Source organism: Nyctibius grandis, chromosome 3 (assembly GCF_013368605.1).
Source record: "Nyctibius grandis isolate bNycGra1 chromosome 3, bNycGra1.pri, whole genome shotgun sequence".
In the NCBI taxonomy this organism is placed as follows: Eukaryota; Metazoa; Chordata; class Aves; order Nyctibiiformes; family Nyctibiidae; genus Nyctibius; species Nyctibius grandis.
The window spans coordinates 77,439,140-77,466,909 of record NC_090660.1 but is presented as its reverse complement, the minus strand read 5'-3'; the positions used below and the strand labels follow the sequence as shown (position 1 = coordinate 77,466,909).

General features: G+C 40.7%; 1 protein-coding gene across 1 annotated transcript; it reads right to left on the bottom strand.

Annotated features, from left to right (window-relative positions):
• Positions 1 to 27,503, bottom strand: RDH10 (retinol dehydrogenase 10). Its single transcript, XM_068396359.1, has 6 exons — positions 26,736 to 27,503; positions 26,010 to 26,245; positions 5,280 to 5,378; positions 3,737 to 3,882; positions 3,258 to 3,389; positions 1 to 1,346 (listed from the first exon to the last, which is right to left on the bottom strand). The coding sequence occupies exons 1-6, from the start codon at positions 27,022 to 27,024 to the stop codon at positions 1,223 to 1,225; spliced, it is 1,026 nt and encodes a 341-aa protein (XP_068252460.1). The 5' UTR covers positions 27,025 to 27,503; the 3' UTR covers positions 1 to 1,222.
• Positions 27,504 to 27,770: the final 267 nt, after the last annotated feature.

Below are 27,770 nucleotides of genomic sequence, written 5' to 3'. Positions count from 1 at the left end.
TCACTTTAATAACCACAGGCATTGGTCACTATTTAACAAGACATTCTAAAAAAGTAATCACAATTTGTCCAATAGTAGTTTACAAGTGGATGGTATAGATTAAGATATAGAGGTAGAAGTTCACTTTTACGATGCTTCACTAATACAGATTACCAAATTATTCAAGGCACAAAATTGTTCGCTTTACAAAAAATACTGTAAAAATGTCATCTGCTGTTCTACAATGTGAGTACAACTCAAAAAAAAAAATCTTTACACCCTTCCATATTCCACATGTAGAGTTGCATCAGGCATTATTCTATTTTCCTTTGCTAATAATTGGCATATGACCAGCACCTACATAAACAGTTTGTATCTCAGCTGAGTTGCTTTGTCTTTTAGGCACAAGTCCAGTTACAGAAATTTAATACAACAGCTTTGTCAAGGGGTGGGAGAACTCTGTCGGAAGAAAGAATGACGAGAAAGAAAAGAAACGTACAGAGCATATTTCAAATTAAGTGACTTGAAAAAAGTCAGTTTAAATCACTGACTGCATTCCTAGAAAACCAGATGCCCAGTACAAGTTTGCTCTGAGAGTATTTGAAACATTCACTTGCCTTTGAATCGGCAGAGATTTACAAATTTCTTTTTATCTTTGTTTAAATAGAACACACACAATTGCAACAAAAGAGAATTACACCACAATTTGGCCATGTGTCCTTTAGAGAGCTTGGGTGAACAAGTGAAGAGATGCATTCAGAAATTGTCCTTGAATTTGCTAAAAGGTCATGAGCAGTAGCTTAAATCTCAAGAGTTCCCTCTCTCCCCCTTCCCAAATAACATAGGGAAAGACAAACAATTGCTGAAACATTGCATCTTCTAGTTGGAGACAGCTCTTATAAACCTTGGCAGGCTGAGGAAGAGATATCACACAGTGCATCCCTACAAGAAGTAGTATGACTAGCTTACTGTACATACAGTGATATTCTGAAGGACAATGTTGGCAGCTACACTGTAAATTCACTTTGTTTACCTATCACATTTTCCAAGTACTCTAGTCAGTTTTATTTACAGTATATAAAAAAAACATTGATTTTTAGAGTTCAATACACAGGTTTAGGACCCAAGAGAATGCCACAGTAAGATGCTGACATTTGCATCTGTTAGATGCAAGTGCACTTCGCAATTCAGTCATGTAACGTTATTGTATTAACTTCTGAATGTTAGTCCATCCAAAACAGTGTTAAATTCCATTTTTTGCTTCATTGTTGTTTGTAGCCTGTTTCCTTTGAGCGATGAAAGGGTACATACACTTGTCTGCTCCCAAAAACCGGTACATGCATACAACTGCTTCAAAGGGCAGAATACTGTGAAAAAGAGGTTATAAAACTGTTAGAAGACAGAATACTCTGCTTACACTACGTACTTGGTCTCCTTAAAAGCAACATAATAGCTATTGGAGAGGCTTCCTAACAGATTTAAAGGATTTTTATTTCACAGGGATATTTACAGAGAAAATTGAAATTCTAGAGTCCCAACCACAGAGGCAAGCAGAAAGGAGGAAGAAACTACTTATTCACATGCCTCCAGCTTAGACCAGATTTCCTGCTGCTTCTTTAAAAGCAGTGTGATAGCTTGTTTTAAAGGGAAGGGGGCAAGGGCATCACAGAAGGCCTACTAAAAGCAAAGCATCTGCTCAAAGCCACATCAGCAGAGGTCATCAGACATTTAAGATACTCTTTAATGTGGGATTAGTGTTAGTTAACGCCATTCTTTGATCACCAGATGTCTAACAACCTTGACTTATATCCTAAACTCAATCATCCATCCTCGAAAAGAGAGGTCCAAAGTAAACAGAGCAATTCCTTTTTCCCCCTCCAGACAAAATTCCAAGAGGTGACTATGTGATGGATACCTGGCTACAGACCCTCCCCTCCTTCCCACATCCACAAAATATTACTTTTATTTCAAGTAGAGTACTCAGGGGCTCTAGTGAAGGGCTAAGATGGGATTTCCTCAGCCCCTGGAAATAGTGGCAGACATTCATTCAGTGGAAAGCAATGCACAGAATCTAGCCATGAGAAGTAATGCCCACTGAAGCACCGAGAAGTAGATTTCACTGGTACAGGTGTCCTTGCTGCCAGTAGTACTGCTTGTGCAGTAGCCAGTGGATGGCCTTTGATCTAAACGCTGCTTGCCTGGGGCATGGATTATGCAGCAGCTTTGATCTCCCTGTTGGAAGCTAAAGTGTTGAACTCAAGACAACCCAAAGGGCCTTTGATGTGACTGTTGCTGTATAAGGCACTGCTTGTGCAGAAAGCACTGAAGCACCCTCTGAGCTTCTGATTGAAGAAGGTAGTTCTTAAAGACACTGACAATGGCCTTGATTTGTTGGCAGAAAAGACACATACATACTCTCTACCAGGAAAGAGGTGACCGGTGAAGGCTCCTCTAGTCTTTGGTGAGCCTGTCCACCATGAGAGACTCGAGGCAGAGGAGAACCAATGCCTTGCAAGTGGAATAAAAATCATCAAGGTTCTCAGTTTCAACCATCCCTCGCAGAAGGAAAATAAGACAACACTATATTTTAAAGGTTCCTCCTGCACAATACAGGTTAAAAAAAAAAAAAAGAGACAGCTATGAAGCTGTTGTTTATAAACTAGAATGCAAGTGATGTTGGATCAGTGGAACTGAGCCAACTCCTGTATTATCCTGCATCATTGAAATGTCAGCCCGGTTACAGATTAAACAGAGTTCCCATCCAAAAACTGTAGTGTGTTAGACAGGACAAAGTGGGTAATTCCCTTAAATAGCCCTTCCTCCAAATTTAGACTCTGAAAATTGGTTCTGAATGTGCAGATTTTTTCAGTTTATCTACCATATCTGTGCAAATCCTAGAGAATCTGCAGGCAAGGCCTCCTACACACTGGTTCTAGAGACAAATAGCTAGAGGTTCCTTTCCTGGAAGCCACCTCGTGCCCCATTCCTAAGGAGGAACCCAAACAATGGAAATAAAAGTCTGTTGAAAAGAAAATAGGAATCTAAGGAGGATAGAAGATACCAGAAGAGTAAAACAAGGATACATGGAATCTCAGTTTTATGGAGCTTCCCAAGCAGGCAACCTATACTCATGCAAGCCAACAGAGAGACTTATGAATTCTAACAAAACAGCACCCATGGCCTGTGTGGGTGGGAGTGTGTTTATAGTGAACATGCTCATGTATTTTACCAGTATTCTGTAGATTGTATTGCCAATGAACTGGCATTTCAGCTCTTACCTTTTCATGAAGGTGACCATATACATGAGGCGAGGTGTGCAAATCATTGGCTGGTCTGTAAGGATAGCTCTCATAGCCTGTTTCACACAGTATTCTGGTTTCAAGGGTGGAAGGAAAGGCTCAATTTCTTTTCTGAAATATTTGATTAAGACAGATTAATAAGATAAAGGACTGCAGATCTCCGTGAAGAGTTCATTAATTCACTTTCTTTGGAATGCCTCAGCAAGGACAAAGACTTCAATTTTTTTATATTCACTGTTCAGTTACAAAGACTAAGTACAGTACTAAGCTCAAAATATGTGTTGCCTAAGTACAAAAGGACAGAAGATACTCAATGAATTCAGGAAGTCTCTTTTTTGTCTAACACTAATATAGTAAAGCAGAAATAACACTTATACTATTTTTATGGTAACAGTTTATTTACCTTCAAATACTTTTATGACACTACAAACATAGGGTAGAAGGAGAATTTTACTTACCTGATCCTACACCCTCTGAACATTCCTGTATCTACAAGATAAGGGCAGACTAAAGTTGTTTTGATTCCGTCCTTTTCAGCAGCCTTCAATTCATGGCTCAAAGACTCATGGAAACCTACAGCTCCAAATTTGCTGGCGCAATAATCCTGGGTTGGCAACGAACAAAACAAAAAAAAGGCAACTTAAAAAAGACAGATATGAATCGTGTTCAAAGCCAAAGAATATCGGAGGTGATTCTGCACAGATTTTCAAAGCCACAACAAAACACACCCACTGGATAAAGCATCACATCCACTCATTTATCACTTTACTTTTAAGGCAATTAGCACAGAATCATAAAAGCAGAAAAGCTGAATGTAGGAGGATATTACCTTGGATTCAAGTCTTTGAGTCAGGCAGGCTCACATGGCAAGTTACCGTGATTACCAGTTTGCTTAATATTAAATGTTACAAGAAAGGACTGAAATATCTAATACTACCTTGGGTCAGACTTGGAAAAGCTTGGAGAGTTGGCAGGGCATAGATATAAAAATCTTAAATGCTTTATTTTTAAGGTTAGTTTCAACAGAAGATATAATGGAGATTTGAGTGTATTATTAATTTTCAGAAGAGGACATAGCTTGTGTATCTCATAAAAATACTAAGTGCAGCAACTTTAAAAAAAATAATTGTATAGACAGCAGTAGCATTAGAGTTTTCCATTGGATGTGTCCACCTCTGCTGGTGGTCACACCCACAGTCTAGGAAATTCTTTGTAGTTTCCTCAAGACAGTAAATACTCTAAAAAGCCTTAAGTTACACCAGCTTCATTAATTTCTGTTAGGAAACACTGAAGTTTAAGGTCCTGGACTGAGCCTTACCTATATGCAAAGAAGCCTGTGCTTATGGGGTTGTATGACCATTATTCTGTTAGACACATTAATTCATTTTCGCTAACTGAATGCTTTTTGTTCACACTTGTGTTTGTGCTAATGATCCAAAAAGCAAGATAGTAGGCTCTAATCCTAACCTAGCTTTATGTACCAAACAAGTCTCACAAACTGCTGTTCCCAAATGGCTGCTAGCAACTAGACAACCTAATGCTTATAACTAGGAGCCTAGTAAAGCAGGTGAGATGTATATTCTGGAAGGAAGGCTGGCAGCCATTTCCTCACAGAAACAGGAAAGAGAAAAGATTACTTTTGAAAATCCCTGCCTTCAGCTTCAAGCTTAGCACTGAAGACCCTGACAGGAATAGGTAGGTGGGCACTTTTCATGTTCCTAAATTTATCAGGTAATTCAAAGATCATTTAGCATTCTGATATCCTTAGCTGCCCTAGGCTTTCACTCTAAGTGGGAAGTCCCCCTGCACAGCAGGTGAATGCAGTGGCTGCCTGAGTCCTGCAGATTCCACTCACAGGGAGCTGTGTGTTGATATAGTACTCAGCACCATAGCTTCCAAGTATGGTTGAAGATTTGACCTTATTTTCTCTAGCTGATAATACAAAAAAGCTTATCCTAAGCAAGAAGTGCCAAATTTATTGTTAATTATAGTCTAACAAACCTCTACTCCAGCAGTACTGAACAATCCCAAGGAACTTGCAACTGTCACAATGTGTCCATGATTCATTTCCAGCATCTTGGGAAGGAATGCTTTAGTGGTCTACAAAGTAAAAAAAAAAAAAAAAAAAATTAAAAAAAAACAAAATATAAAACCACACCATGAACATACTACACGTGTTCAAAGTGTTAAAAACCTCTATCTCAGTTTATTATCAAGAATTACAAGTAAGATCACTGTACAGGTTTTGAACTTCTGAGTTTGTCAAAAATGCCAACAGAAAATCTACAGCTTGTTTGTGAATTCAGACAGCAAGGATTATATCTCCAGAAATCCTAAGGTTAAAAGATCAATTGAGCTCAGACATGTTTATTTTTCTGCAAGAGCCTAGTTATCAGAAAGAGATAATTTGACCCTAAAATGGAAGTCACTTTTTTTTTAAAGACAGAAAAAGGAATGCGAAGTGTTTAATTATGCCATCTAGCACATCTGTGTTAAGACCAGTGCCGATTATCAGTTCTAATTATTGACAGCATGTTTTGGAAGTTAGATACTGTTAGTTTTATCCAACTAATTTATCATCTTGGGCATTTAACATTAAAAGAAATACTGGAGGCAGAACTTGTGCTGATGTTACTTTTTACATATAAACTACAGTAAGCATCTACTAGTCTAAATCACTTTCCATCTTTATTAGTATTCATAAGCATTGCTCTAACTAAAAAGATACACATTTCTATTATCAATTCCTTATTTTAAGAGTTTCAAAATAAAACAAAATAAATAAAACAAAAGCAAGTCTCCAGACGAAACTTTGATTTTAACCTCTAATTTTTATGCTCTGATTGAAACAAAGTTTGTTTGTTTAAAAATCCAAGTCAGAGTTAACACCTTTCAAAAATTAAGTTTTAAGCAATAAATTGAAGGCAGTTGCTAGAAGATCACCTCTCCTAGAATACTTATATTTGTCATATCTGTTTTCTGAAGCTGACTCAACATTTTCCTTTTTTAAGTCAGTATTAAGCAGAGCACCATATATGCTAAAAAAATCAATGAAGTTGTAAAATGGTATGTGTAGTTATGATTTACTTCAGCTTCTAGGCTGTCAGTGTACTATACGAGATCACTTTTAAATTGCCAAAGAACTTCAGGCAATGCTTTTTAATCACAAACATGCCTAGTTAATATATAAATCTATTCATGACAGAGCTATTATTCTATTCTAATTCACTCCGTACCACGAATGCTTAGTCCTCCCAGAAACCTGGTCTTCCCATGTAATTTGGATCCAAACTCAGAGCATGCAAATGCCCCTTAAGTATTTGCTACTTGCTTAATTGTTGGTCTGAGTCGTGTCAGCTGCATTCTTAAAAAGATGTGCAAGCTACAGATGAATCCATCTAATTCCATTCTTATGCTGTCTGCATTTTCCAATCACAGACGTCAGGACAGTTTTGCTCTAATGATTTTCACATGTTCTTGTACAACATTTTTGCCTGCAGGTGTTAAATGACTAATCCAGACCTCCTAACACCACACAAAAGAGTGTTTTCACTGGACAGCTGGCAGATGATAGAAGATTAACAGACCTCCTGACTCCTTGCCTTTTCTACTGTTGATTCATACAACTCCTAGATTCTGTCATAACTGCATAATGAAGCTAATTAATCTGAGAGCAAGCTGCCTTGCATTTGTTTCTTTCCTCATGGCAGGGATTTCTAAACCTCTTATATAGAGCCTAGGACAAGAACTTAGTTCACTGTTAAACTAATCTGTGCCAGGCACACAAAGTTTCAGCCTCTCTTCCCATGTTGCATGGCAACAAAGCCCAGTCATCACAGGGCAGCACCGACTGAAAAGGTAAGAGGCTTCGCTTGGACAACACTGAAGTTTTATAGTGTGTTATTTATCTGCAGCCTGCCTTACACACCCCAACACCAACAGTGTGTACACTAGCCCTGATCTTCCACACCATCGCTGTAAGAAATCCATCCTCCCAAATCAGTCCTGCTAACAATTTACTCCCCTCCGGAGCATTAGTCAGCTCCATCAGCAGTTTCCACTTAGGTCTCAGTTATCTGTCCACATCACATCGGAATGACTGACTGCCACCTCGCATTGCCAGAAAGCTTGATAATGCAGACTGAAGCTCTGGCTGAAAACCACAGCAGCTACAGAAATGAAGGGGCACTCGCCTTGGAGTTTGCCTTGGGGGAGAGAAAGAAGGGAAAAAAGTAGTAATAGATTTTTTTTTTTTTCCTACCACTTTCAAGGCATGAATCACTGTTTTCTTCCAAGAGATAAATAACAGGCAAGTGTATCAAGCTTTGTTGGACTGGCTTTTCTACTATCTTTATGATGACACTAGGGTTTTGGGGTTATTTTTGTTTGTTTTGAATATGAAGAACTATAATTAGGTGTCCACAAATGTCTATGTTTATCTAAGGCTGAAGAAGAGGAGAATTTTCACAGGCATGTATATAGGCATGGGAAATAACCAGAGCAACTGCAAAGCAGTAAACTTGAGAAAGTCCATTCAACCATGCTACACTCCTTCAAAGCACAAAGATTACAAAGACCGAGTTTTCAGAGCTTGTGGTTAAAGTAACCCATTTTCAAATAAGAGGAAATTGGTACATGACGAATAAACCCCATTGAAGACACTTTTGGGTGATATCTTCAGCAATTCAAGTGCAGATCGAACAACTCCCAGCACCAGAAATAGAGTCACTTCACATAAGTCATCTCAGAAGGCCCTTTACAGCCACACAGGAAAAAGCATAGCTACTCTGCTCTGAAGACAATTAGCAACTCATGCAAGTCTTTGTGTGAGATCTCAGTGTTCTGAAACAGCCTGTTCATAGCAGGCCCCTGTACTTTGTCATGGGACATTATCCCACAAATCCATTTAAAACCTGAAGCTGAGGCAGCCTACAAAGATAGCACAACTATCATATGTACAAAACTTAGCAGTCAACTATCAGCATCTCAGCTAAATGGATGACAGAGAAAGTCATCTTGGTTGCTGCCATCCTCCAGCCATCTGCTACAGCTGGGAGTTAGTACTTGAAAACAAGCACTGTCAGACACAGACACACCCTATGGGGGGATGCATTTCCAGCCTCATAGTAAAGGCTTGCCCACTGCTCCTCCCAACCTCCTCTTGCTGGGAAAAACAATCCCAAAGTGAAGTTATTCTCTTTCGTGGTATAAGCAATCCCCAAATAAATCAGTGTTCTTACTGAGCTTCTGGCACAGCCAACTTCCTTCATCAAAGCAGCTTCCTCCATACTCTGGTCCCCAGTTTTTCTGCCTGTTACATAAACCAGATCAACCTAGTTTCTTGTTTCCAGTTTCTTTTGACTTCAGCTACATCTGCCTACCAGACCTGAAGTCTTCTGTGTGCTTGTTGTGCTGCTGAGAAACTAGTTAAGGGTTCGACTGATTCAGGGGCAAGATGCCTCCTGGGTGGCCTTCCCATCTGGAATTTGTCTGAACAGGTAGCACAGCCCACATCAGTCTTCTGAGGTGAGGCATGGACATGCTAATCCTCCATTAAAAAAAAAAAAAGTATTAGAAGATACCAAGCAAGAAATGTGGTATTGTCCATGGCCTTAGAGGTCATGAACCAGGCCCCCAAAATAATTCAAATCAACTCAAGTGATTTAATCAAACTATCTGCCTTCTGGTTTGATCCTTTGGGTTTCAGTTTTACCTCCCACAGCTGCAGAGGAAGACATTTAACTAAAACATTTAAGTACTTAAAGTCAAAGCTGGGTCTTTTATCAATGACAAACATAACACACTTTTCAACACTGAGGAGAAATCAGTAAGTATAATATAGTGGATGAAAAGAATGGTGTTGTGATGCATCAGGGTGAGGAACCAGGGAAGTTAATGCAGTGTTCAACATCAAGAAATTTACGTTAAGCAACCTCTTCACTCAGAATTGCTTTTTCTTTTTTCTTCTTTTTTTTTTTTTTTTTTTTAGAAAAAATGAAAACTCCCAACTAGGTAGGATAGATAGAACATATGAAGCTGTTTGAAACAGGGAGTAGAGCTAGTTTTTCAGACTCAGTTTTTTGGAGCCTAGAGATCAATTCCTAATCTTCTAAGCATTTTCCTCTATGCTCCTTAATATACCAGTAAGAACAAACTATTCCCAGTAGCTGTAACCAAACATCTCTTTAATGTGCACACAGCTTTAATGACTTATTTCTCACAAGTGTGAAACTGAACAAGCATTTACATGTCACTTCATAACTTTCGTAATCTGTTCTCAACATTTTGGTTTACGGCAAATTAACTTCTAACAGTCTAGCACTTCTTCCCTCCCCTTCCCCAAATTCTTTAGTTCCATTCTTAATGAAACAAAACTCAAAAGATTGTGCAACACAAAGAACAGCACAGCTGCAATGTCAAGACAAATTAGTCTAAATACAGCAAATGAGAATATGAAGAAATACTGTGTTTGGGAAAGTGATTTTTTAAATTAAATTTTGGATTAATTATTCTTAAAGTAGAAAGCAAGCATCCACAGAAAACAATGTTAGCTGTATGCAGCTCAAGACAATGGATACTGAATGCAGAAAGCACACCAAAGTGGAAAAGTACATGCTACCTCCTATTTAGAGAGCTGACTTTATATCAAAGAAAGAAATAAAGCAGGTGCCAACACGTAAGGTCCTTTAAGTTTCTATTTTTAAATAGAGTACTTCTTTTTTTTTTTTCATACTTTCTGCCTTCCGTCAATGTTCAACAGCCCTTTTAAACTATTTTCATGGCATAAACAAGCTGCTTTACTGTAAGGCAGAAATGCCTTTATGCCAAAGGAATAGCTTATTTTCCATACAGCCCCTTCCGGTAAGGAGGACAGAGCATGGCGATTTTTCTGAGGCTGATCAAAACAGGTGAGTTTTTACATTGCTATAGTTATCCATAACAGTGCTGTACTGGTATAACAGATAAGACATTTCCTCCTAAGCCACAGCTACTCCTGACTGCGAGGACAGCTGTGTAACAGTGCAAACGAGTACAATATTTGGGTAAATGTATTGTTTCATCTTCATGTTAAACATTATCCAGCCATATCCAAGAAGCAAAATTGGTATGATTAGTCAAGGACTCATCCAGATGACTCTGGGAACTGGAGTACCAGAGATTGTAAAAGACTGCTGCCATGTGTTTTAGCTAATCCTATAACTCCTATCAAGAAGCAACGGAGCCAGTGACAAGAAGATGCTGTTCCAAGTTTTTGTCTAAAATACACGTTATATCCTCTCTCCCCCTCAGCATGGGCATTCAGCCTTCTTTTCTTCCCATTCTTCTTCACAGACCACAGCAGGACACACTGCATGTTCTCCTACTTCTCATGCAGGACAGCACGTGGCCACTCACTCCACCATGGAACGAAATCCAGAGATTTCCCCATGCCCCAATTTCTCTTTCCATTCCAGTAACTGAGAAGGAAGGCACAAAGGTCTGACAAAATAGCACCTCTAACTCTTCCACAGACAAGCTGTGGCAGTCTTGCCTTAGAGTAGGTGTGTCCAAACTGGGTAGTGTAGCACTAATGCACTACTGCATGTTAAAATGGAAAGAGAGGTGCCTAAAAGGCAGAAAATCCCCACGGCAAACTTATCAGTAAAAAGACTGAAGTTATTTTCAGCTACAGACATACAGCCCAGCTTATTTCAGAAGATAACCACTTTAAATACATTTTATAAACACAGGGTAAAACTTCACTTACAGGATTACAGTGAAAGCCATTGCCAAAAAGTTTTAGAAGAGTCCTTGATAGTATAACCCAGAACTGTGTAACTCTCGAAGGAGAATTTGTTCAAGTTAGAGGCTATAATATCCAAAATGCCTTCTCACGCATCAAAGCATGCAATTACAAGCCTGGATTTAACCATTTGTTTTCCTTCTAGCTTTTTTATTTGGTTTCAATGAGAACTGAGAGTAATTACTTGTCATTTGTACTATCATTTCAATTATTTTTCCCATATATCTCCACATCCTTCTTAAATTCCATTATACAAACACCTCTGAAATATTAGGTTAAGGTGAGACTAGTACCTATGCTAAGACTACATGAAAACACGAAGTCCTGAGTTGAACACTAGAGAGACCACACAGCACAAAGGACATGGCTCTGCCAGTAACAGGCTGAATAGAGAAGGCAGACAGAAGTCTACAACTACTGTTGACCTTGTTAACATAAGGGACCAAAGCTGTGATTTAAAGGACCTCAGATGTCTCTGCTGACTGTTTTCAAGAAGTGCTGGGCCCCTTCTGAATAATTAGCCACTGTCTAAGTAAATATTTGAATAGCTGTGGAAATGAGTGCTATTTTTGATCTTCAGTTTCTATTCTCAAGAAACGATAATGAAAAATATGCCAGAATTACCCAATCTTCCTAAAATAATGCATTAAAAAAGAAAGTCACAGATCTCTCTGGATTGTTGATGGGTCTACCCAGATCCTTTAGGAGCAAAAAGGATCAGGAGATACACATGACATCCTCAAGCCAAGCTTCCATAGACAGCTGTATTAAAAGAATGAAAGGAAACTATTCAAGGATTGCCCTCAAGTGTGCCTTGAGCAGGTCCTGCGTTCAAAACAAGAAAGCTAGACCTTGCAATATTTCATTTCGAAGGGAGTCCCTTAGTTATTTAGCTCCTGGCAGGAAACACAACCTTCAATTTCTCACTAAAGCTTTATTTGTCCTTCACATAAAAACCCACTGTTTTGGGGCCATGGGGATTCCTTTAATATTGAACTGCAACAGCAGTTAATGCTTAACATACATACACAGTAATAATGTTACAGTTGCCTTGCAACCAGAAGCTCATGAAAGAACAAGGTAGACTTAAAGAGGAGTCTATAATGATGATGAGTAACAAGAAAGCAAGGCCACACACACACCCCAATGCTTTGGATATCCGACATTTGCAGACAGAGTGAAACTATAGATAAGATCTACCCAGGTTAAGAGGTGAAGGTAACAAAATAAAGTAAATACTGTGAAGAATTAAGTCATAATGAAAAGCAACATAGGTTAATTTAAAACTGTATTTGATTTACAGAGAAATAAGCAACTTTTTTCCTCTCTCCAGCTCCACATGAAATAGTGCTTTGAAGTATGTGAAGTCTTAGCTTAGTAAAAACATAAGCTATTACTTGAATCACTTGGGTTTTAATTCATTATTAATTCATGTTGGTAATTAACATTCCTGTTTCCTCCACCCTCATGACCAATCCATACACATAAAATCCCATGCTTCTCAACAGACATATTTAATCAGCTGAGAAGCACTAAAGTTGTACAAAACTAGGTTAAATCTTATTTACTGAAGTTTGTAAGTGGGTTTGTTAGTAATAACAAATGTCTGTCCTGCCATTTGCTAAAGAATAAGTATGCTACAGTCCCTATTTACATTACTACCTTGTTTAGCCTTTGGAGTATTTAGGGTCCAGTTACAAAATTTCTGTAATTTTCAAAGCCAATAGTTATCACCGTTTCCTGTGAATGGATCAGTTATTGTAGTGGGTCCTCTTACATGAAGTCAACTCATGTTGAGCATATCAGAAGAAAACTGAAACTGAATTAAGTAGTTTCCTTAATCAGAACTTAGTGCCACAAAGCTGCTTACAATGGGTAGACAATAAAGATAAGATAAGTAATGCTAGTCCAAAAAAAAAGAAAAAAAAAATCACAGGAAACTAATACCGCTAGTTATCTCCCAAACATTAATCATTGATTTCCCCTCTTTACTACTAGAACTAATTATGCCATGCCTAGGGCGACTGAACATTGCCTGGCTAAATTGCCTTTGTATAGTTTGTTAACAAGGCTTAGTTGAAAAAGAGTTGTGTCTACAGAGAGTCAGATATGAAAAGTGCTTACGGAAGGACATTGCAACAGAAACTTTTGTTACTGTTGCCTTATCATGTGACTACATTGTCTCCCACTCCCCTTTCTTTTAAGGGCTTCATTTCCTGTGATCTTACCCCAAATTGGGTAACTACGACTAGAGCAGAAAACAGCTTTGTTCTCCCTCTCTTCTGAAGTGTAGGTTAAGTACTTAAGAACGCTACCTAAATAATACAATTCCTGCTTCAGAAACTTTCTTGAGAGTCAAGGTGGAAAATACATCATTACCTAAGGTTTACAGTGGTCTGCTGCTAATCAAACTCCCAGCTCTCTTACATAAAGCTTTTCTGCATCCCCCACCATTGCATCACTCTAGATTTTGAGTGCACCTTTACCTAGGGCAGGGGTTTAGGTGCATATAAAAGCCAAAGCTGCCCCTGATTTCTCCTTAAGAACATTTCACTTCTGTTTGGAGAGGCCACTACTTTATATGCTTTCTGGGCATGAAGAAGTTCAGGTATTCAAGCTGAACTACTCTTGCTATTTCTATACCAGCAAGTGGAAGTTAGAGCCTTTATGTTATTGGTATGCAGTCTCCAACTTTCTGCTCCTGAGAACATTTATATTCTTTCTTCCTAAGAGGAAACAGATTTCAGATTTACATGCTTTTTAAATTATTGCCACCCTCAGATATCAGGCCTGTCCTGTAAAGTGTCTGATCTTTCTAAGGACTGTATGCCACCAAACATTCCTGTGGAAGCATCTAGCTGCCATTAATGGACATGCTTGTATATATCCTACCATACATGCACACCAACTTGTTTCCTTTCATCTTACTTGCAGATACTGCTCTGTTGATGTATAACTGCTTCATATATATGCAGCAGTATATATAATTGTTTAAATCACTAATTGTATATTCATACTGCTTCCTTTCAGTTTTTGCAAATCTTTGATTTCATATGGCTGTAAAAAAATGAAGCATATTCTCACAGGTTGCCCAGATAGGCTGTGGAAATCTCCATCCTTGGAGATATTCAAAAGCCATTTGGACATGATCCTGTGCCACTAGCTGTAGGTGGCCCTGCTTGAGCAGTGGCGTTGGAGACGATGACCTCCAGAGGTCCCACCTCAACCATTCTGTGACAAGTATACCAACTCCCTGCTTAAAATTCCTCTTTCTCTCACAGAGGAAGAAGTTCATAAGCCAGCAGAGACCTTGCACTCTTTGTCCCTACATTAACTGCAAGTTTATCAACACAGAATCTTAACTGGAAAGGATGCCGATTCCTCTGCCACACCACTCTTGTATCTCTCTTACAGAAGCTCTTGTCTGTAATAAATTATCCTGCTCTGTCTGAAACAGTGCCTGTTCTACTTCCATTTCTCCTTCTTTTTGGTCTCAAGTTCTCTCAGCTGAAGAGAGGGTCCAATGAAGCAGTGCAGAGCACCTAGATGAATTTCTTGTGGAATTAACATATTTTCAGCCAAGTCCAGAACATACACATACCACACTGTTTTCAAAAACCCCCAGCTATTAGATGCCCTCCAGTAACTACACTCCCGTGCCTTCTTAAGGGTACTCTGAACTCTCACAGACAATTCTGCCTGCTTTGAATTTTAATGGCTTTTAAAGCTTGGGCCAGGCAATCATATTGGATTCTTGACAGCTAGCAATGAACAGGGAGAAAGACAGTATCTCTGCTTAAGCAGTGTAAAACTGCAGAACATAAGTTGCCCGTGATGTTTGTTGTGGATTTCAAATGCCAAACTAAACTAAAAGCTGAGAAGGATTAGTAGTAGGTAAGATGGCATGGTAAGAGGGCTGTTAGAGGCACAGCTACGTGTTCAGCCTTCCTTGCACTGCAAAACAAGGAAGATACAAGACTAGACTGAAGTCGAACTTGGGAACAAATGTATATGTGCAGACTTCTCCAGGCAGCACAAATATAAGGCATAACCAAGCATGAGAACTGAAGCTTTTGAAGTACTCATGCTCAAAGCTGACCTCTTCCCTCCCGCCCAAATGCATCTTATTAGACAAGTTGATATTTATTCTTCACAAATATTAATCTAATTATACTCTCAGACTATCACAGCTACCAAACCACAATTACTATTCAACTAAAGCAGGTATTACATGGTTGGCAGGAGCCAAGTAACATGCAGTTTAAAGAAAGTGAATCCTTCTGCTCGGATCTACCATGTCAGCATTTGAGTTTTCCCAAGATTAACACAGAGCTTCAACGTGGCTGTGACAGTCCAGTTACACTCTTGTAAAATCAGGAACTTAAGTTACAATCCCCGACAACCTCATGTCCTTCTGCAGGCAGATCTGTCAGTAAAGATGACCTAACTTGCATTTATTCAAATTTCAAATTTGAAATTACTTTAGTGTTTGCTGGTCAAGTGATCTAAGAAGTTAACACGTGGCTACTCCTTTCCACAAAAGCTGATTTAAGCTCTGTTGAAGTCAAGTGACTAGAAATTCTACTTTGTTTATATACTGACAAATGGCCATGTCAAAGGATTTGTAGTGTTTCAGAGCTGTGTTGACATTAGTGTAACACATTAGTCCCTCACCTTCATTAGCACAAGTCTGTAGCAAATGTCCAACCATTTGGAGAGCAGTTATTTATTGCCAGCTATTTGATAATCTTGACAAAAATGAAAACATGCCCCTATGAGTCAGTGAAAAATCCCCATAAAAAATTCATTTTACAACAACTATTAGATAAGAGCTCAAAATATTCTGCTCAGTGAACAAGAACACGATCCAACTTTCAAATACACATTTTTCTGCAGCTTACCATAAAGCTTAGTCATCCTCTGGAATATTTAGTAGAACTTGGTATTTTAGTCTGCATGTTTCCAAAAAATTACTAGAGAACAGTACTGTCAGAACTACTTATGGAAAATATGAAGTCATCATTCATGTTTTATGATTTATGTAACAGACTTTTCAAGAAGTGGCTAAACAGAAAAAGACAGTCTCACATTTTATAGATACCTTAAGGCCAGCACCTCCATAGAACTGCAATTGCTATAGTACTTGCATGCAGATGAAAGGTGAATTACTTTACCCATCCTCTCCAACTCAGTCACTAAGTCATTGTTTTGAATCAATTACTTTATAAAAAGGAAAGTGATTATGCCATAACTGTGTATCTCACAAAAGGAACAAGATTACAAGGAAAGCTTCCCTTTTCACATAACAGTCTTTCTTAGTGGAAACAGAAAAATAAAGAAGACATAGTTGAATGGAGATTTAGCTTCAAAGTTTGCTGAGGCAACAGTAAGAGTCTAGAAGGCTCCAACTTACTGCGAAGTAACTTCCTCAATGAGAAGTAACATTTTTCAAATGCATGAAGATTAGAGGTTTTCAAAAAACAGAAGGTGTTCCTGTTTCATACTTCTCCCCACCCTCCCAAAAAAGGGTCTGCAGAAAATAAACAGTCTTAGCAGGTAAACTTTCACTTCATAAGCCAACAAAGGCTAAAATGACAAAAAAACCTCCAGCCAATACGGTGACTAAAACAGTGGCTAATAAAATTTTCAAAGATTCTACTTGCACAGACATTTTAACCAAACACCAATAAACTACTTACTTTCTTGGAGGTGAGTTTTCAAAGACGGAGAGATACTTTCTTCTTTTGCCTGCCTGTGGAAACTATGCTTGTTTCCCCACAAGCTGAAACATGGCTCTGGCCTGTTTTTTCCACATTCAAACAGTGTTAGTACAACTCATTTCCAGAGAAGTCAAACAGTGCAGTAGGTACAGAGATCATTGCTCTCGACTGTACACAACAGCAATCACAGTATCCAGTGCAACGCAAATAAGCTAGAGTTGTTAACATTATTTGATGTGTTCAGAAAACCAACTTACCTTTATCTAAGGGGTTTTAATAGTGTGTAATTAAAATACTGCAATCTCTTTAGAAGCCGAGTTGTTACATTCAGACTGTTACACCACTGGCAGGATTTGCTATAGCTTGAAACCATTTATGACTATTTAACTATTTAGAGCCTGTAAATCCTATTTCAGAAAATCTCTCCAAGAAAGAGGTTTCATTAGACAGCCGCAGAGTTCCTGTTCACAGCTACATGGTTTTATCCTATTCCTCCTCACCCTTTCCCCAACACACAAACCGGCTAATGCAAGTCTGAAATGCTGATGAGGTGATTCTAGTCTCTAAATAGAAAAACTAATCAACTTGGCCAAGAAAATTAACAGCTTTCCTCCCTGTCCTCTGGACAGGTTAGTGAGCTGAACTGGCTCACCCAAGGATCAGATGAATACCAAAAACGAGTGCAAGGTAAGATGCAGATTCAAGAGGTGGTCCCATGTGACAGCTTGCTACCACTAAGCTGCCTTGTGGTTTCATCCTCAGTCAACAGAAATTTTGGACAAGTTACTTTTAAGCATATGCTCAAGCGCTTTTCCAAACCAACGCTGAAAGGTGAGCACTCAAGAAGCTGTCACACAAGTTCAAACAGATGGCAGAAGTGACCAGCACCAGGGCACATTTAGGTGCAGAATTCAACAACCAAACAAACTTGAATTTCAAAAGGCTCACACCAAGTGAGCCACCTCAGCTCCGCAGCTGTTCCAGCATTCCTTGGCCTACCGTGCCCTCCTGTCCCAGTTGTGATAACTCACTCGTGTCAAGTGTTAAGTTGACTGGCATATAAATCATTATACTAACATAATTATTTACAAGAACAAAGTGTTCATTCAGAAGTGTAAGCACAGATGTAAATCTCTCCCCCACTTGTGACACATCTTCTTCCAAACTAAACCCTCAGAAACTGAGATTCTACCAATCTTAAAGTCTATGCCTACTCACCTACATTGTAACTGCATTTTGAAAGACTTTCTTTTTTTTTTTAACAGACTGTCCTGGTTTGGCCTAAACCAGGCCGATTTTCCTTTCAGTGATTTTTACTTTCAGCTAAGTCTCCTCTAAGTAACTGCACTTTCTGAAACTAACTGCATGTTTTTGCGGACAGTGTCTGCTTCCAGGACTGATAACGCTTGAAGTTTGTAGTTATCACTGAGGCACCGGTAGGGATGTTGTGCAGAAAGGCTCTTGCTGTACTTGTTCTTGAGAGAAACCAAGGTCACTGCTGAATTCCTCACTGCTTACGAGTGAAGAGCCGAAGGGGGGTCGCAGCTGCAGGGGGGAGCGGACAGGGCAGGTGACCCAAAATTGACCAACGAGGGTATTCCATCCCATACACGTCATTCTCAGTATAAAGCGGGGGGATCACGAGGGTCTCGCTCTCTTTCTGCTATGGCCGGTGTCCAGGGAGGACTCCGTCTGTTTTCCTGCTGCCCCCGATCCCGATCCGTGCATCCCTGAATCCAGCTCTCGACCGTCGCTAGGCCCAGGCTGGGCCTTCCCGGAGCCTGCCCTGCAGTGCCGGTGGTGACGTGGCTGACTTCAGGGGAGCTCAATCTTGGTTTTGTATATATATTTGTATATATTTGATTATTTCTATTATTATTATTATACTTTTTTTTCATTATTATAGTTTATTAAAACTGTTTTAATTTTCCAACCCAGAAGTCTCTCTCCCTTTTCCCTTTCCCTCTGGGGGGAGGGGGGGGGATAACAGAGGGCATCTGCCGCAGGTTTAATAGCCAGCCCAGTTTTAAACCGTGACACAGACTAACAAGCCTAAAACCACAGTAAAACCATATAGCATTGCACATAAATCAGCTTCGGTTTGTATTTGCAGAAAGACCTCTACCATTTTTCACAAAAGACAGACAGGAATCAGTAACTCAGTTTTACCATCAGTGTGAGTAGCCAGAAAACCTCAAGGGAGCAAGGTTTATCAATAGAGTGATGCTCTGGCTTTTACATAGAGAGGACTGTGGAAAGGTTTAGTACACGAGATACATAACAAAAACCTTCCCTCCCCCCTCAAAAAAAACCCCAAAGTGAAATCAAAGCATGAGAAGCATTGGAAAAGAATAATACTTTGCATCTGATAAAGTAGAAAAGATTTTAAAAGTGCAGTGCTAAAATGGCTAGGATGGTGCCAGAAAACATAAGATACATCTTCCCTCAACCTGTCTAGTTAGAGTAATTGATGATACCGAGAGCTACAGAAAAGGATTGCTCACCCACACAGAGCAGTTAGGACAGGTCTTAAGCAGTGATGCAAACGCTGGGTTAGCAGGACACTTAGCCACATCACAATCAGGGTTGCTTTTCTCGACAGCTGAGCATATGAACATGCCTGTCTTCTAGAAGTCTGCTGTAGTTGCTTGGTTATTACAGAAAGTTAATAACATAATGAGATCTCATTAACTTAGCTGCTTTTCGTAAAAGTGAATGTTACTTGTAGGAAGAAGAATCCATAACTTTAAACTCCATTGCTCTCCTAACCTCCACAGGACAAGAAAGGCATAGACATAATCTTTTAGACCGAGTATTTCACTGAAACAGTGAAGAGCCACTCGCTCCACTTCCAGCAATGTTAGGCACCACGCTGGCAAAGACTATCAACCCACTCAAGGTTTTCCTGTCTCCCCAAATCCTTCACAAGTAACAACATAATATTAGACCAAAGTCAGTGCAGAAGTTTTTGCTTATTCAGCTGACCTACCTCATTCCATAAGCAGGAGGAATTTAATCATCACACTGATTGCTCATCCAGGACCATTTCTTCAGAGCAGATTAGCAATCCTGAAAGCATTCATACAGTTTGCTGAAAAGTCTCCAACCCTCAGAAAAAGTCACAGGAGACTGAAGAGTGAGATTATCCCAAGTGCCTTACCTCTGCAAGCTATACTGCAACTCCAGCTTTATTTCAGATGGCTGTAGAATTGCAAGCCACTAATAATTGATTAATACTTCCAATATATTTCAAATAATTTGAGAAGTCTTGGCATGGTCTTTTCAGGACAACTTGCCCTTTCCTTAATGAAACTTTCACATTGCTTTTCTGTGAAACATAATACTGTTTTCACCTAAACTCTTCAAGCTTCATATAGTTCAGTGCATGGAAGTAACTGGCTGATCACACCTTATGCTACCATCTTGGACACTGATCTACAGGTAGCAAACAATCCACGGGTCACAATCCAAGAATCTCTGTTTTCTGTCATTTGAGAGTTTAAGATCCATGCACCTTTCAAATGGCACAGCAAATTAATTTCCAAAGTATGCCTGAGAGAAGCTGATGCAAAAGCTTGGGTGTAACTGAAGCAGTTTAAGGAAAACATTCTGAATGGTCATTTCAGATTTAAGTGACTGGGATGAAAAGTCAAATACATTATATCATTAAAGAGAAGGAAAGAAAAATGCATGAATTCAGCTGCTGTTTGAACAAAAGAGGTCAGCATTCTCCACTACGCAAGCAAGATGCTCTAGCACAGAAAGTATATGTAGGAAGGATGGTGGTGTAACAGGTTCAAAGAATCTTCAATACGATTTTCCCACTGCCCTGACGGAAGTGTTGCTAATTAAACAAGTCGAGTACTATAACCTGTTTTGTTCAGACTCCTTGCTATGTAACTACTCATTTATCACAAAGATACAGCAGACAATGGAGAACCATGACTGAATAGCCTCAACAGACCTCAAGCACTAGTTGAGTAATTTGTGGAACAACTACAGTTCGGTGGGCAGCACTCTGGAATCCCAATTATAGGTGCTTTAATTCATATGATTCCTACACAACACAAATATGAAGGGGAATTTTGCGTAAGACTAAGACCCACCTACCACCCCATCCCAACATGCTTAATTATGCTTGTTGACTCTTCAGATGAGTATGCTGTCTAAAGAGTCATTTTTATCCTCACCTATGTCTACTCTGAAACCAATATAAGATCACTCCTACAACCAAAGCTTAGACATCCAGGTACCTACCAAAATGGCTTGGGTTGGTGCCCCCCCCGAAAAGGATCAGAAAACTGAAAAACTTCCAATGATTTTTTTGAATATGATCACTACAACTAAAACACGACTACAAGGCTAGATTACAGATACACACAGATTGCAAGATACAGGTTACAAAATTAAAGATTGCATGCTGGTGACAACTGTGCTTGATGCAATGCTAGACAAGCTCCTGGTAGACCATAAAATAAATCTGTGAGGAAAGCTCTGAGTCAGCAGTCTTGTGCCCACTCAACCTCCAGAAATATATATCCCCCAATTATTTTCTAAAACGTGTTAAGTACATTCCTTTATAAAATGGGAAAGTGGAGTTTCTTAGAGCATGCATCTGGAAGATAGTATTTTCTCAATTGATAGATTCCCTCTATTTTCTTGAGAAATGAACCCAAGAACATATGAACTGCAGAACCATACCAAAGCACTTATAAGTTTTAAGTACGACTAATATGACTGTTTCCATAGCTAAGAGTATGACTGCTTTTTTTGTTCATATTCACTACCCAGCATACTACCACAGTTTATAAAACATATGTGCTGTCCAGGGTAATTTACTGGTGGCATGTAGTTGGAATCATTTTGCAATGGAAGAGTTAGTTTTGATGACACTTTTGGGATCACATGCACATGTTTTGCTTGAACTCGAGCCAACTCATTTTTCAAAGAAAAAAAGTCAAGAACTTGTAGATTAAACTTTGTAAGTAAATTTATGCATCTTAGGATACATTACCATGAAATTAAAAAAAACAAAACAAATATCGATGAAAGCAGCTAATTCTACTCATCCAAAATGTTAAATATAGCTAGCTGGCCTGTCAGTGCAATATTGTGTCTATATTTGATCATAGATACTAGCATTCTAGCGATGAAGACAACAATTGAACTGCTGTGCCAACAGGCCCCACAACTCAGCGTGGTATATTTTCAAATAACATAAGCTGTCTTTTCTTCTGTAGAAGATGCAGTGTGCACTCTAAGTGCAATACTTCCATATTTAAACTAAACAAACCATAGCCATAAGTGAGCTTTATTTAACACCAGGGAGCTTGAAAAGACTAGAATAACAATACATAAGTATTGATACATTATAGATAACTGTAAGCCACTGTTCTTTTCCCAGGTTTTAGCAGCCCTGTCAGTCTAATTAGACTGACAACTACAGAAGCTGCATAAATAGGTATTTGATTTAGTAACTCTCTATTAACTTTCTTTCCAAGGTACATTTAAGTTTTAGAAGTTTTAGACTATTTACAAACGCCCTAAGTACTTGAGTAGTATTTCCCTCTACTCAGTATTCATCTCATCCTGTATAAATGTCAGGCCACCTAAAAGCTTTGTTCAATTCCTACAAATATACCTGCATAACTTCAAAAATCAAGTAGTTTGTAAGTGAATGAACATAACTACACCGGTTAAGACAGCAGTACACAAGTCTTCAAACTCTGGGCCCTAGTCTCTCACTATGTGGATTTTTTTCTTAATAAAAATGACACAGCTGGAGCTGAATGCTTTTGCTTCCCCCTTTTGGTAAATTGAAGAGAACGCCTCTAGGAGGAGAGCTTTAAGCTGAAAGTTTTGGAAGATCTACACGACAGGGAAATACAGATCACTGTTCTCTCAGAGCTGAATACTGAAGATCTGCTGTACAGAAGGACCTTCATGTCCCAGAACTTCAGAGACCCTGATCATCGCCTTGCCCCTGCCTCTCCATGAGTCCCATTCAACGACCAAATCCAGAAGGATTTCCCAGGTGCTATGCTGATGTACAATATTAATACCTACTTATCCAGCAATAGTATTATTCTTCCAGAAAAATGTTAGAGTAGGTATAAGAATCTCAAATTATCATGAAATAAGAGTTTGTACAGTAGTTTTATTAAATACAGTTCCATGATCTGAAGCATAGTATTTTGATACTTCACTTAAGCTTTATTGTAAAACCACAAAAAAGAAGAACTGTTATTCCTGTATTTGCAGAAAACTGATTAAGCAACAGCTTTATCTTATACTGCTATTTAACATTTTTCAAATCTCAATCCTGACACATCACAGGAAGAAAATTTCCTAGTCTGCAGAAGTTCAGTTCCAGTAATCGACAAGTGCAGCCAAGTAAGTTATTATTCTTGCAACAGACTGGCAGGAAAGGTAGTGTTACACTCCTGCTACAGTTTTATGCGTCTGCAAATTATAGTAAACCAGGGCTGGCTTGTTTCAAACCAGGAATGGATTTTGTCCCCATGTTTTCAATATCGGAAGCATTTACGTTATCACAGCATGAAATAACAGGTTTTTAATACTGCAGTGGATTTTATGCTGTGGAAATTGCTACATGATGCATTGGTGACATGTTTATATAGAACACTCATAGGAAGGATTATACAAATCATGAATGTCAGCAAAATGGAAAGCATCTGTTTAGGCTGTGGCTTGCTGCTAAGGCTCTCTTGACTGCCAGTTTGTGATATGGTACACAGCCCAGTTGGAGCCACAACAGCAAACCAGTGAGACTTTCATGTCACTGCCTACTGCAGAAGTTGGGCAGCCTTCAGATCGCAGCTGCTAACATAAAGCAAGCTCAGGTCACCTGCATTCTGCATGGAGAGCAGGTAATCAGTCTTATTTCAGATGTTTAAAGGGGACAGCATTAGAACCCCATTTTAGGTGTTTATGTAGAAGCACACTAAGACTTGATTAATGATCAAGGGATGAGGAATACTTTCCCATCACACATTAAAAAAAAAAAAGCAAAGCCCCAACAAAAACACAGAAAGTACAGACCCTTAACTACTGAAGCAGTATTACATGGAAGATCCATGTCCTTATAAAATCCATTTACAGCTTTTTGGATGAAACACCCTCCAAGAATAGTTAAAAGCCTACATAATGCTCCAGAGTATTAGCTTTGCTTTTGGACCACCAGTTTAGCTGACATGGAAAAGTCTAGCTGTATAAGACTTCACGCATCTAGACACATTGTTCTATTTAAGTCAGCATTGACTTGCATCAAAAAAGTTGGCTTCAAATCAGCTGATTCGGATGATATCTTATGAATTAAGTACTACTGCTTTTAATAGAAGTCCACCCACTGTTGGTCAAGCCAACCTTTTCTGGGATCAAGAAGGGGAAGGCAAGGAAAAAGACTTTGCCAACAGCAAAAAAAATAAAAGGAAAAGCAAAGCAGGACACAGGATCTGCAGGAAGCGTACATATGAACAGATCCTCAATTAAATAAAGGGTGTTTACTGCTCCTTAGAAGCTTAAGCCAAGATCAAGTCCCACAGTTCATATCTAACTATACCTTCTTGGAGTAATTTTTTTTATTATTATTTTTAAAGTCACTTTGCACTGTAGCGTTTAGAGATGAATGAAACTGTTATGGAAACCCAGTCATAGCAATACTAGACTCTAAGTTTAGTTTTCTATTACTGTAAGAGACTCGGAACACACAGAGGGTGCTTTAAAAAGGTCTCTGAAACAATGTTATAAATAAGTGTATGACATAGGCCTGAAGGAAGAACAGATGGAGAATTTAGGATCCTCCCATATTTTAATTCATGGTGATGTCATAATTTAGAGTTCTTGGAAACTTTGTCAATTTGACATTTAAACCACATCAATAACAGTCATTAAATCTATTGCACTTCTCTGCTTAAGCATCAATTTAACTTTAATGAAGGGGAAGATGCAGAGCTCTTAGTTGTAAGAAGTCATATGAATTTCTCAGAACTTTTCAAATTGCCTTAAAATACACTTTCAGTGTTTAAAAGAGTTTCTAAACACACTATCTTGTGTGCACTGAAGTTTAAGCACTCTCTCTGCAAGCTTTACAATACAGTGGAAAAAGTCTGCCCTGCCATTAAGTGTTTCACAGCACAGATTTGAAGGGGCTCCTTTAGGGTTATGAAACAGCATTTCACTTCCATGTTAAAAAAGTTAGGTTTGGGAGGTCCTTCTAAGCTTTGAAGATGAGGCATTTTACAAAATTTTATTATGAAAAGGTAAGACCAGCCAAAGAAGACTTAAGTTGAAGTATATTTCAGATTGCTTAATCTTTGAATGTTATGCAAGTGTATTTCATAACCTTATTTGAAGGACCAAAGAACAGTTTTAATACTAACAATGGGCTCAGTCTGACAGCTAATGCTAACCCGAGTGTGCATCATGCCCTCCTTCAACACTCCGATTTATGTAACTCCACGCTACCGTGGGTTTAAAAATAAACCACACAGGAAAACAAGGTTTAGATAGACAACAACAGTAAGATCACATAGCTCGTTCTCCTCGATTAGCATCTGCTAGTTATGGAGACAATATCACCCCAGAAACCATGTTAAAGATTGCCTTACTTCTATTGGCAGCCCCCAGAGAAAGCTATGAGGACAAATACGCAGGATTCCTGAAAAACTGTTCTTGGCTGGATTTCTTGAGAAATCTTTCGCCTTTCCTCCCAGCCTTCAAAAGGAACAATTTGCCTCCAAGGCAATTCAAACAACATTTCCAGCAGGGATTTTAAGTATTTTTTCCAGAAATGTTCAAGTTTGCTATTGTAACCATCATTAAAACAACATCTTAAGGCTGCTAACACGATGGCAGAAGACTATGGGAGGAAGGCTGAGAAGTCATTCATTAGCAGTAACAACCTTAAGCAGATTCATAAGTTATGCTTGCAAAGGATTTCATAGTCAGGGCTACAAAAAAGGTACAAGACTTAGAACTCTGGATTCTAGGAAGATATAGCCAGTTTAAAACTATTTCTTAATAACTTTAATACCCACCATTCCTGTTAAACAGAATAGTAAGTTAAAAAAAAGAAACCCACAAAGTGATGAGCTTCCAAATGAAAGGGAGCAAGTGCAAAACACAAGGAGACAGGAGTTAAGCAACAGCAGTTAATTTCCAAAAATTAAGTGACAAAAAGGGCAGCAGAAAGGAGTTTATAGTTACCCAGAAGTGTGCGTGACAGTTGACCATCATGGTTCTCTCAATAAGCTCATCAGGACACTCCAGAAGATGGTGCCCGGAGACCACACCAGCATTGTTAACCAGGACAGACACCTCGCCAACCTCCTTGCGGACCCTCTCAGCTGTCGAGTAGACATGTTCTCTTTTGCCCACATCACAGGTGTATGTGTAAACCTGCAAGTTGCAATGGGGCAGCGCATCTTTTTCTCCATCTCCAGCTATTAAGGAAAACAGACAAGAGAACGGAGGGAAGGGGGTGAAGAATAAACTTCTTACTTGTATTTTGACATTCAAACAAGTAGCTGAGTGGAAACAGCGAATGCATTTCCATTACGGTAAGACTTCTATTTACTTTGGTGTCACCACAGTACACAAAGACTCGTCGATTTACTATTGCTGCCAAAGTGTTTTAAAAAAAAAAAAAGTTGTAGGTTTTAAAGCCGCTGTCAGGCTCAAAGCTACACGAAGAGGGTCTCCGCTTACCGCTCCCCCACCGCGGAGCGCAGGCCCGGCTGGCAGAGGCAATGACCGGGCGTTTGGTGTCCCGACGCCCGGCGGGCTCCAGCCCAGGTGCCGCTCTCACCGTAGGTACCTCGGCTAACTCTTCCCTGCGCCGGGGCAGGGCCGGCGGCTGGGCAAGTGAGAGGCGAAGGGCAGCCCCCGGCCCGGGCCAGCCCGGGGAGCCCCCGCCGGCAGGCCACCGCTTACCTCTGGGGACGGCGGCGGTCGCCTCGGCCATCTCCCGGTAGATGTGGCGCACCATGCCCGCCGTCTCCTCGTTGCTTTGCGTGTTGATATCCCACAGCACCAGCAGCGCCCGGCGCCGGGCAAACTCCAGGGCGAAGAGGCGGCCCAGGCCGCTGCCCGCCCCAGTGATCAGGCACACCTGCCCCGCCACGCTCTTCTCCTTGGGCCGCACCAGCCACTTGGCCGCGGCCAGCACGAAAGCCCACAGCACTCGGAAAGTCACCACGAAGAGCTCCAGCAGGATGTTCATGCTGCCGGACCTCGACCGCGCGAGGGACGTGGGGGACCCGCACGGCCCGGCACGGCCGTCTGCGGAGCCGGAGGGGACGGACGCCGGCAGCGCGGAGCCTCCCCGCGGCGGAGGCGGCTCCTCCTCAGCGCCCAGCTCCCCCACCTGGGGCCGCCCCTGCCCGGGACCTTCCGCTACGGGCAGGGAGACAGACTCCGCTCCCGCTGCTGAGGGTCCCGCTGCTGCCCCGGTCCGGGGCCGGGCTCCCCCTCTCCGCACCACTCGCACTCGGAGCCGGGCGCCGCCGCGGCCCCGCGCCCTACCTCACTCACACGCGCCGACGAAGGAGCCCGGACACGGCGCTGCCCACCCGCCTCCCCAGCCCCGTACGCCCGCTGCCCCGCTACTGGCAGTAAGCATCTTGCTCGCTCGGCCCCCTATATAGGGCGGGCCGGGCCCCTCCTTCGGGCTCCCCAGCCCTCCCCCAGGCCGGCCCAGCCCGCCCCGCATGCCCGGGACCACCCGCCCCCGCGGCGGCCCCTCCTCGCCCCGCCCCGCCGCTGGGGGAGGGTCTCGCGGCCGCGCCAGGCCTCGCCCGACGGGAGCGGGCCGGGCCGGTGCTCAGCGCTGCTCAGGGGCGGGGGCCCCGGCGGCGCCCAGCGGCGCGGGCTCGGCAGGAACCCGCTTGCCGGGTGAGCCGGACTACATGTCCCACGGTGCGCAGCGCCCCGCGGCCCCCCGCCAGAGCGGCATCTTGAGGCAGCGAC

Bases quoted from the DNA above. Each gene is read 5' to 3' on its own strand.
- RDH10 (XM_068396359.1), bottom strand. From the start codon at position 27,024: ATGAACATCCTGCTGGAGCTCTTCGTGGTGACTTTCCGAGTGCTGTGG. The intron at 26,246-26,735 runs GTAAGCGGTGGC...TTTCCTTAATAG, and splicing joins GACCGCCGCCGTCCCCAGAG to CTGGAGATGGAGAAAAAGAT. The intron at 5,379-26,009 runs GTAACTATAAAC...TTTACTTTGTAG, and splicing joins ACTGTCACGCACACTTCTGG to ACCACTAAAGCATTCCTTCC.